Genomic DNA, 12,164 nt, shown 5'->3' on the forward strand with positions numbered 1-12,164 from the left:
GAGAAGAAGACAGCGTGAGCCTCAGTAGGATCAAAAAAAGGCAATGGAGAGTGCCACATATATTAGTCCAAAGTGACATAATGCATCATCATTAAATATACTGTATTTTCAGAACTGCATTGAACCGACATCATACTGTACTTATGCCACTATTTTTGAACGCATTTTAAATTGGGTGCATGACAAGTGTTTCTTTTTATCTTGACTAGTCTTTTGTGTTTGTGTCCGTCGCCTCATTGAACTCGGTAATTGACAGACTGTGAGCTCTCTGAGTCATTCGACCCTGGCATCACAGTGAATTGTGCAACATTTGACGCATGCACTACACTCTGTCAAGCTGCTAAATGAGGGAGTAAGAGCAAAAAACAATCCGATGCCAAAGGTGGAGCCGAGGTTTCTCCTGGATTGTGGATTATATGAGCAATAGTTCTAAATGTATCTTGTCAAGCCATAACAACCTCCTGTGTGTTCAACCCTTTTCACTCCACCAAATAAGTTGCAGTGTTCTCCCGTAAAATAGGGGTTCGTCGTATATATGTGTGTTTTCTTTTTTGCAGTATGACAGGCAAGGAACTTGGAACTGCATGTCTTCGGTGGCATAATTTACAAGGCAGTTCTGAGGTCTACTGAAAGATCATGAAGAAGAGGCAGAGAAGGTCCCCTACTAAGCTACAGTATGTATACTTATACCATATTTTCCGGGATATAAGCCACAGCAGCAAAATATGAGCAAAAAAAAAAAAAAAAAAGATTTTTGTTACGGATAATCCGCACTGGACTATAAGCCACAGGCAATAACATGAGATATATACACAAAAATATGGTACATGGAAGTTTATCTTTTTTTTTTCGTTATTCAATTTTTTTGGAATAGTCTGCCAACAGCAACATCCTCTCTTTAACAGACTGAACATGCCTGCATGTTTAGTCCCAACATATTTATAGAAAATGGAAGGATGGATATTTTCAACACTAACACAATACTTTTAGTTAAATAGCAGTTCAAAATCAAAATCAATACTACACTTGAATAAGGAATCTTTTTTTTATCTCCCTTTGTTTGATAGATTATTTTAGTGAACATAAAAACACATTGGACATAATTCATATAAATAATCATAAATACATACATAAAATCATACATACTATGTACTGTATGTACAATTTAGACATCACGAATTCACCCCAAATTTTTTACATTCTCAGATTCAATTAAGACATATATATTTTTTCATAATATATTTTAAAACTCTTTGAGCACAGCCATTGATTAACATCTTTTTAGTATCTATTTCATAGTTGTTCCATAAATTGAAACCTCGAACAGATTCACTCATTTGCTTGGTGGTGGCTAGGAAAAAAAATAAAAATAAAAAATACATAAGCCGCACTGGACTATAAACTACATGGCTCAAATCATGAGGAAACAGTCACGCCTTATACTCCAAAAAATACAGTAATTGCATACAATTTAGATCTATTGAAATGCATAGTGAGGAAACAAATGCTATTTATCCATTATAATGAATAAAATGAATCAATGAACTAATCGTTGATCAGTATGTTGTTTTTCGGTCAAAAACAATGTATATCGGTTGGGCCCTAGTAATTTTTTTTTTATTTTTTGTCGACTTGTCCCTCCATTCCATTTGGTTGCATTAATTAAAAAAAAAGCAGTGAAATGCTGGCTTACAAATGAAAATATAGAAGCACAAATGATTTACTCATCAAAACAGAAGCCGTTTTACGTGTTCATTTTAACTTAAGAACAAAAACACTAATGACTTGGCCCAAGTCTCCTTTGAGTAAAAGTTTGCCCACCTTTGGATTATAGGCTGTGATACTAGCCCTGAAGTTGGAAAATTGCAGCGGCAACTTCATTCCCCCATTTCACGTCTGTGAGTACAGGGTGTCCCGAAAGTCACCATACACTTTCTTCTTTTCAATTTGGTTTGAGGTGCCATTCGGAGAGACGTGAGGTCGTCCGCATTTGACAGCTTTGCACTTTTTGGAGGCGTATCATTCACTTCGCCCATGGCTCACCAAATTGACAGTGGAGCAAAATTGCCATGCACCTGACACAATTTTTCTGTCCTCGACTGCAGTTCAACACCAGTTTGAGAAGATTTATGGCTGCTACACCGTTCCAACGCTCAGGACAATTTACGCTATCTATGGTAAGTTTCTCAACACAGGCTATGTTCTTGACAAACCTTACTGCGCAAAACCTGCTTCTACACATATCTTAAAAGCTCTAAAACCAACTTGGACTTTTAGGACACCCTGAATACCAACACAATGTGATTATATTGCGATATATCGCATTTCTACATCCCGTCTTCCGTTCGATGCATACTAACGTGTAACGAGTGCAAAAAGCTTAATTTCCCGTGGGCGGGAGACGAGTCGCAGCCATTCCGGGATAACCAAAAAAAACAACAAAAAAAACGACTGAGTCATTAGCAGAGATGACGAAACATTCAATTGAGACCATTAATCACAGAACAAGAGGCCGAATGTATCCACACATCTCAGGTGGATGTGCTCCAAAATGGGAGCCTGTGGATGGAATCTTCCATTCATTTTTTTTTGACAAGCACTGAGTCACAACTCTGACACATGCAGTGTCTAATGTGTGTGTCATGTGTGTGTGTGTGTGTGTGTGTGTGTGTGTGTGCGTGGGTGGGTGGGTGGCACAGACTGGAAACAAAATGAAGTTCTGAAATATCAACAAGTTGCCATCAGGCCGCAGATTTTGGCGTCCAAATGACTTGATGCCAGTTGAGGACAGCACACATGAATTATTCATAGTGGGGAGAAAAAAAAAAATGACACCCCCCAGACTGAAATAGAAAAAAGTTCTGCAAGTTCCCCACCACGTTTAATCCATTGCACATGACTGATGCCCCGCTTTAGAACGGCGATCGCTCACTGAGTGCGAATTTATTTTTCATTAAAGCGCCTCGCCACCCCCGCAGGGGTCATCCATTACGGCACTATACGTACGTCTGCAATGCAAATGTTGGGGCGCTAAAGAGCGGACGCTCACATTTATTACATTTGTTCCTGTGTGGCCTCAGTTCATTTGTCTGCTCAGATCAACGCTGCTTGATTTATCAACGTACAAACTTCTACTTTTTAGTCATTTCTCACGTTTTTCTTTCTCTCTCCTTTTAGCTTATTTCAGTGGAATGATTCCAGATGGGCCTCCATCAGGCGGAATCTTGTCATCCATCACAGCCAATCAGCAACGAGAGGTAATGATCAAAAGTTTTATTTAAGTATAATGAAAGAGAAGCGTAGTGAACGTGTAGCAATGAATGTGAAATGCCATATATGGGCTAACGTATGGGCCTAAACCTTCAAACAGCTTCCTTTTATACACATAGAGCAGGAATACAATCCAAATATAGAAAACATCACTCACAGGCAGGCATGTATTCTTTATTGTTGAGGCAGGCTTATTGCTTCCCAGCGGATTTTGGGCAAGAGCTAGTCTTTTGGGAATAAGAAAAAACAAATGCAACAAAAAGGCTCAATGTTTGGCAAATTAAATCAAAATTTATGTGAAGAAAATTAAGCTATCGTGAAAATGAAGTCATAATGTTAAGCCATGAAAGGTGTAATTTTTAAGGCGAGAGAGAAATGATGCAAAAAGCTAAAGTTTACCCTTGTAAGGCCAGCCAAAAAAACAAAAGACACAAACAAAAAGACTGTATAGTCAGTCTTTTTTTTGTTTGTTTTTAATTTCAAAAACCTTTTCTCCACCATTTCCCATTAAAAAAAAAAATGGACGGTTGACATTGATTGACATCAATGGTGCCGCCAGGTAGTGTTTTCATTTTACATTAACAGTACTCAGTGTTAAGATGTCATAAGAAATCATAATGTTAAGCGAAAAAAGGTGTATTTTTTTGTGGCAGGAGGAAAATTGTGCAAAAACCTGTAATTTGTTTTACTCCAGTGGTTGAAAAAAAAAAAAGACTCCAAAAGCTCATTTTGAGCATTGTGACTGCCAATAGTCAGTTATTTTAAATTTCACAAACCTTTTCTCCACCATTTTCCATTTAAAAAAAAGACACAATTTTGTTTACTCTTTTAAAGCCATCCATTAAATAAAGAACTGCTAGCTAATTTTGATCATTGTGACTGTCAATAATCAGTGTTTACTTCAAAAAGCTTTTCTCCATCATATCCCATTAAAAAAAAAGTACTGACGTCAAATGACGTCAATGGTGTCCCTCGGTAGGATTTTAACTGACGTCTGTTCACGTCAGTGGCACTCAGTGTGAAAATACCCACGCAAACTTTTCCTCTTTTAAAATTACAACTTTGTTTTGTCAAGTTTTTACTTTAGTTAAATGATAACTTTCCCGTGTTGTAAATTACAATTTTATATTAATTCATTTCTTTTGAAAAAATGTGACTGTTCCTCCCCCCTTTTTTTAAGTTTCATTTGGTTAAAAAAATGTTATTTTCCTCCCTCGTTACATTTTTATTTTTATTTTATTTTATTTGTTTTGATTTATTACAACTTTATTCTTGCAGTCATATTATTTTGTCTTCTTTTTAGTGCACTCTAAAAACTAATTTTCCCATCATACTGACACACCATTCATAAATACACAGTAATTAGGAAAATATATGCCAAATAGTTAATAAAAAAAGAAGTCTTTTAATGAATCCCTTGTAAGCTAAGTTTGTGATATTTATCCGGCGAAACGAGTAAAACAAACAATTTGTGATAATGCTAATAGGCTTCATATCATGTTTGAGTGCGTGCGTGTGTGTTTGCGCGCGTGTGTGAGAGTGTGCGCGCGCTGAGGCCTCCCCGCATTAAAAAACCTACTCGGACTACTTACAATTTATTACCATGAATATTTTATTGTCTTTGACGGGAGCAGTTGTAACAATACCTTTATTGTGTGCCTCTTACAGCTACTAATGGATTCCCCTTATGCACATGTGTGTGTAATATATGTGTGTGTGTGTGTGTGTGTGTGCATCTGTTTGTGTGCAGATGTGTGTGTATCTGCGTATGCGTCTGTCTCTTCAGATATTGGCTCATAGACAAAAACAATAACTCCCCAAAGTAAGGCGACAAATCAAATAGCGAATAAATAAATAAAGAAATATATAGAGGAAGAAATAATCACAGGCGCATATTTGGAGTACACAGACACTCTTTATTCCTCCATTAGCGTTACACATACATAGAGATATATGACAGCTGTGGAAAAGTCTGGGAAGTGGCTTTGTGCGCGCGTGTGTGTATGTGTGTGTGTTGGCGGAACGTGTCAGCTCAGTAGAGCGTTACCATGACTTCTCATGGCTTTGGCCGCAAGCTCCAGTCGTTTTCCCTCCGCTGAATGCCCTAACTCAAATAAATACACCCCTGTCTTGTGCCACTGACAATTCTTGATGAGAAAAAGGAGGAAAACTTAGGACTTACTGGTCTCTACGGTAAAAAATAAATGAAAAAATACCTCATTAGAGCTCAGTGTGGCGAGCAACAAGGGATTAATGGTCTATCGTGTTTTTTTTTTATTTTCTATTTTGCAACGCTTACCTATTCATGGTTCATTATTTACAAATTTGTCTTTTAATGGAACAGTGAAGCCCTTTAAATCTTTTTTTTTTTTTTACACTAATATGGCGTGTGCACCCCAGCCAGTCTAAACAAGGTGTTCCTGTCAATATTCCGTTTGTGGGGCATGGATTAAGCAGGAAAATGTTATTCAGTTCAGGGTGAGGGGGGGGCACCATTTTGTTACTGTATGTCAGTGCTTCGTGATTATTTTTTGCAAAAGAAAAAACCTTTTGACCCCCCCTCTGTACCTAAACAGTATCATTTTTAACATTAACAAAAGAAAAAAAACTGTATAAATCAACTTTCAACAACTGTTTTTTTTTTTGTGTTTACATTGTTTACAGGTTAGTCTAAAACTGAAACACAAATGACCAAGTACTTTGAAGTGCGTGAAAAAAAATCTGATGCCAATCTTTAATTCATTGCAATTACACTTCACAGGGCAAAAACAAAGTCTCTTCAGTTAGCGGCAAGTCACAAAATGGCTGACAAGTGAGATGGATGAAAAACAGGTGGATTAACCTGTTTAATTCACATTCCACTACCACAATTTTAATCAAAATACTGTGTTTAGATTTGAGTGGGTGAGTTCCACTTCCACATTTTTTTAGTACTTTCAGACCTATTCATAGTGCTTTGATTAAAAAAAAAAAAAAAAAAAAAAAAAGATAGCATTTTTTCCGCTCTCTATGTAATGCACTGAGATGCCACAAGATGGCACAAAAGCCGAAAATAAAAGTCATAATTGGTGTTTAGTTATGCCTAAGTGATCTCGATGAACAAAGTAGCATTGTTGTCGAGGAGGAGCTAAGACTAGCCTGGGTTGTTAGCGGACATAACAATCTTCGAGTTTTCGTTGCCTGTGTTTTTATTTTTACATTGTGTAACATTACCACGATCAATTAAAGTGAGCAACAATTCTTAACTCATTCAAAAAGTCTTATAAGCTAAGCTAACATTGTTAATAAAATGAAACGTTTCATTTCAATTGAACTTGTTAGCTAGTTGTTGCTCTAGCTAACTGTCGCTCAAGTTTTGTGTCTGTTCTGTGTAGTCCCTTCTTGCAACTCTAGATTGACGATTTTTTTTTTTTGGGCTTGATTATGTGGGATGGGAGCTTGTGCGGCTCTGTTAGCTTCCTCTAAGTTTATCCCACACCGGGGATTACCGGGCAGATTCCCGTCGAAATGGCGCAAAGCTAAACAAGCTCCATGCTCACAATCAAGCTCGGCTGAGTCACTTTCCCATAATTCCTCCGGCCGAGCCCGGTGGGGGCAGAACACCAACGTCGAGGAGGAACACACACATTGTCGGTCGGCCAAGGAGCGACGGAACCGTTGCCGTCGCGCTCAGCCGGCTGGCGCAAACACGCCGAAGCTGGCGTGCGCCGAAGCAGGGAGAAAGGCACACCGTGGCTTTTCCATATTTATGATAGCCGCCTTCCTCCGGGGGATCGTTCCACTTTAATTGTACGTGCAAGTAGCGATGCGCTGTTAGCTGCATGGAAGCGTGTCAAGTCCACGTGTGTGGTCCTCCACGTGTGCATGATGATACTGTAGCTGTCTTCCAACTGGAGCTTCTGTCTGCTTGATCCTTCTCCGTAATTCCTATGCCTAATTTATTGTACTTTGTGTTATTTAGAAGTACGTCTGATTTCATGATTTGTGTGAAGTTCCTTCGTTTTACCAGATTTTACCACATTTCTTCCAGTAATACACATGTTTGGATATTTAATTTACATAGTTACTATATTTAAAATGATTCAGATCTGATTTCTTTGAAGCAGAAAATAAGGCAAAAAAGATGTGTAAGAGCTTAGTTCAGTGAGCATCAAATGAGAGATTGTGTAGTTTGGAAAATGGGTCAAATCTTCGAGAGAAAAGTTTCAACATTACAGTTAAAACTGTCGTCATATAAGCGCTCGGTTCAGTGAGAATGAAAGGATTAACGCATGTATAGTGTAAATGTTTGGTGTTTAGAATGTCCCATTTTACAAAGATTTTTTACTTGATTTTTCTTTATATATATATATATATATATATATATATATATATATATATATATATATATATATATATATATATATATATATATATATATATGTATGTGTGTGTGTGTGTGTGTGTGTGGCCTGTAACTAAAACCTTTCAAGAACATTACAGGCAAATGTATGGCAACTGTCTGGTAAACATTTGCCAAGCGTTTGCGACCTTGGATGAACCCTGACGAGATCAAAAGAGCCGCTACATTTGCTTGGGGCTTCAAGTGGGGCATAAAGTGACAATATGTAATATTTAGATCATTTTTCATTCAGAAAACTTACTATGAATTTCAATAAGGTGTAAATGTGTTCTATACAACCAACATATATTTTCCTATATATTCGTAGGTATAGTAATCGCTTGAATTTATTTTACATGGGGAATGCCACCCAGATGGGGGTAGCCATATTTTTTTTAGCTATGGAAATCGAAGGAGGAAAATTTGAACGAAATTCAAATCACGTTTTGGATGTCAGGTTGTGTCTTGTGTGCAGCTGTGTGAGTTTTTGGTTTGCATGTCAATCGCGCATAAAAACAGAAAACTAAAGGAAATAGATAGTTGGTTTGCCAATCGTAAATAAAAGAAGAAGGACGAGTAACACTAAATGGGGATGACATATTTGCCCAAGTTTTGTGGGTTCCGTGCTGTTATGCACTGAAACCAATGTAACGAATTTGTATTTGTTCATTCTTGCTTGCTTTGTGCATTTTTCCAGAGTGGTCTCTCTGTGATGCCAAAATGAACATGCAGCATTCATGAAACATGAAGAAAACTGTAAAAAAAAAAAAAGAAAAAAGAAAAAAATCAAAAACATGACTTTTTTTTAAACAAAATGTATCAAATTTCTTGTAATTATAACTAAACTAGACAGCATTTAACAACTTCAATTAAAAGTCAAACTGTATTCTTTTATATAGCATATTTTTATAACTATAAATTGCTCCAGAGTCACACCAGCCCCCCGCAAAAACATAATAAAGAAAGACAGAAAAAAAACACACAATATATTTTGCGCTGGAGTATAAGTCACATTTTTTGGAGGGAAAGATTATTTGATAAAATGCAACACCAAGTACAGACATTTTCATCTTGAATGGTAATCACATAAAATCAAATAATCACATAAAATAAAATAAAATAGAGTAAAATAAAATGAAATAGATCTGTTGCCGCCTAGCTTTTAGCCTGCCATTAGCTTGTTTTGTTTTCGTCATTTCAGTAGGAGTCACCTTCTGTTTTTGGCCAATCCCTTTTCTCACTTATTTCAAACTTTCTTTCTGCTTCTCGATTATCGTATTCGCCAGCATATTTCACTACTTGCAGTTTGTAATCTGCAGAATTTGATTAGATTTTTCGCTTTTTGTTTCGACAATCTCTGTTGTTTTTATAATTTACCGCTAATATTGAAACGATCAACTTTCAGCGCTACAGAAGCAGCTGGTACAGATACACAGGCCTAGAGCGCCCTCTTATGGTTTCAAGGGTGAAAATATATGTGAAACGTGAAAATATATACTAATATGTTAATAATTTCACATATACATTGCTCTGGAGTATAAGTCGCACCCCCGGCTAAACTACAAAAAAACCCTGCGATTTATAGTCTGAAAAATACGACACACATTTGTACATATTTTTATTTAACTTTATTTAAATATTAATGAAAAAGAATCAAACATCGGATTTTCACCAAAGTCTGTTTGCAATGTGGAATGTGTTGCAAGCCTGTTGTCTTTTATTGCCTCACTGCTGTGATTTGTGCAATTTTTAAATGGCTTTCTACATTAAATCTAATAAGAACAAGGCGGAGAGTGAGCAATGTTTTAAAAAAATAGAGGAAGAAGCCACAAAACGATTTACTGTCTGTTCCGAACATTTAACCGCAGTATTGATGATATATTAATGTGGTGTTGTGTTTTTATATTACCGTAATAAACACTGGGGAACACAGAGTTGTCTTTTTGTTTTGTTTTAACCTTGCAAGGGAGTAGAAATTGTACTGTGTAAGTATTCAATGCCTTTAGATTAAATATTTGGCTACCTCTTGATTATAAACATAAGATTGATTATTGCTAGATGGAGCAGTTACATTCTACACTGTCGTACATGTTATTGCAGCTCACTCTCTCTTTATGTTTTCTTATTCGCATCAAGAATTCGCAGCCCCTGACCCAAAAGCGGGTAATGACAGCGCACGGAGGCGAAACACGATCGCACGGAGACAAGAGACGAGCCCAGGAGGAGGACATCTGAATACTAATTAACGCTATTTTATTCACCCGCCGGCTGTTTGTCGAGGGTCCGGGCCTCTTCATTAGAACTGCACGGGCTCTCATTAGCGCAGGTTGGTAACTCCCGCGCTGTGAAAACTCATTAGAGGAATTGCCCCCTCCTTGAAAAAAGCGCGGGTCACGCAAACGTCGCGTCGGTGTTGCGCCATCCGACCCGTAAGCGTTAACAGTTCTGGATTAGGGAGTTTCAATCAAGTCGATCAAAGTTGCCCAATTTGTTCTGACACTTACTCACATAAGTGGAAATTGAAAGGACTTAGATTCCACCATTTGCAAAGTTAGCGTTTGAACATGTTTGCATTGTCTTAAATGCATAATTGATGTTGGACGATTTCTTTTTCATAGATTAATCGCATGAGTTTCCAAATGTATGTCAAATTATTGCATCAATACTCAGAACTGGGAAAGCAGTCATGAAAAGTTACTGGAAAGAGTGAGGTTCCCCAGGTTGGTGAAATTAGCATATGTCTGCATCCTCTTAAATGCAAACTTTGGTGTGGTGCCATTTTTTAAAAGTAATATATAGTTTCTGTAACAAATCAACAATAACAGTTTCTTGGAAATAATGCAATTCATATGCAGTTTGTTTTTAATGTTAAGATTCCAATTTTACCTAGAATTCACAGTGCAGTAAATCTCAACCTTTTTAAATGACGAATTCCCTGGAAAATAGTTTTTTCAGTCTAGTACACCATAACCATTGCAAAACAATTTTGAATGAAAAAACAAAAACAATAACAACCTCAAAAGAGTGCGGTGCCATTCAAGTCTGGTTTATTAAAGTTTGGAACAGAATTTGTAGTTTGTCTCTAGGCCTAGTTTATTCAGCAATTCCCCAAATTAGATTGAGTAAGATTATCTATGTTATTCCTGCCTCATCTGATGGAACTCCCTTATAAATGCACATCTGTATGAAAATGAACAAAATAAAGGCATAACAGGACTCACAATAACATAATTTAGCAATATGTTGTCTTGTTCCAATTCATTTACTTTTAGGTTGAAAAGAAAGCATTTTATTTCACAGCATTGAAAAGCAATCATTTAGATTTACTTGCCGAAACCAAATTCAAATCTCAAAAAGAGCCTTCATGTGCCCCCAGTTGAGAACCGCTCTCATTTCGAATACAGTTAGGATCTTAGGAAGCGAGGGTCATTTTATTTATTTATTTTTTATCGAGAGAACATGTGTTTAGCACAAAGGATCATGAGCTATTACCACAAAACATTCTTTGATAAAGTTGAGTCAGCCCTTTTTTTTTTTTTGCCGCAACATAAATTTCTCCCTCGTTCATCTTCCTGCTCGCAGCCGCCGCGGTGGTTTTGACCCATTGACTCCTGGCATCTCTCGTCAGTGTTCCAAGGCAACGCCGGCGTACTCTCTGCCTAACGTCCGCTTAATAGGAATTGTATGCAAATGATGCCCGAGTCAACCTTCACGGCATCCCACAGTAGGAGGCGTGTATACCATCTCTGTAGAACACCGCCGGGCTAATTCATGCTGCATTCAAAGCTCGTTAGCATACTTTTGGGAGAGGAATCATTTGCCTTTTTTTTTTCCTGCCTTGATGAGTAAAGTTTATGAAGAGAATGCAGACCTCTGTGCTGTACTAGCAGTTGGCTTTTTTTGTTCGTCTGTCTTAGTTTGTTTTCTTTTCTGATCTATGATTCATCAGGAAAAATGGCATTCAATCCTATTTTAGTAACACTGCTTTTATTAAGGGCAAGCTTACAATAGCTAACTGAAACTTCTGGTCAGAGACGCCATTGCGGCAGCCATATTTGCTCCGTCTTGGCTCCTAGAGACGGACTTGTGATGTAAAGTCCTTGATGGGCAAGTTTGGATCGCTAATAGCTTTCGTAATCGGCACTAACTCACACAGGGTTCTAGCCTCCAAAAATGCTTTTATGGCACAGTACAAAGTGTATGTGCCCGAAGACTAAGAGGAAAAACCAAAGACAAGCAATATTTTTGTGTGCCTATTCATTCAGAACGGATGGATGAATGGACGTGGAAAGAGGTTGGACGCAGAAAATAAGATAAATTGCGCCAACAACTACTAAATACTACTATATATAATTATAAATACTACTATGTGAGTGCATGTTTGTGTGTATATGTGTGTGTGTGCACGCTTGGTTTCTGACACGATGCGGACCAAATTGCATGTTTTACTCTCTTTCTGGGGACATTTTGCACTTGTGGGGAGCATTTTGGTGAACCCCACAAGTTCAGACCT

At 37.4% G+C, this 12,164-nt stretch overlaps 1 protein-coding gene across 1 annotated transcript in view; it reads left to right on the top strand.

Moving 5' to 3' along the window:
- The window catches only part of LOC148406573 (uncharacterized), a 47,105-nt gene extending 37,219 nt beyond the window's left edge, over positions 1–9,886 (top strand). Inside the window, exons 6-8 of the mRNA XM_088405595.1 lie at positions 2,106–2,177; positions 3,178–3,257; positions 9,788–9,886. Coding sequence (XP_088261721.1) covers positions 2,106–2,177; positions 3,178–3,257; positions 9,788–9,886 — 251 coding nt within the window. The remainder of the gene's footprint in view (positions 1–2,105; positions 2,178–3,177; positions 3,258–9,787) is intronic.
- Positions 9,887–12,164: the final 2,278 nt, after the last annotated feature.

This window comes from Hippichthys cyanospilos, chromosome 21, assembly GCF_059441005.1.
Source record: "Hippichthys cyanospilos isolate Australia breed blue-spotted pipefish chromosome 21, RoL_Hcya_1.0, whole genome shotgun sequence".
Taxonomy (NCBI): domain Eukaryota; kingdom Metazoa; phylum Chordata; class Actinopteri; order Syngnathiformes; family Syngnathidae; genus Hippichthys; species Hippichthys cyanospilos.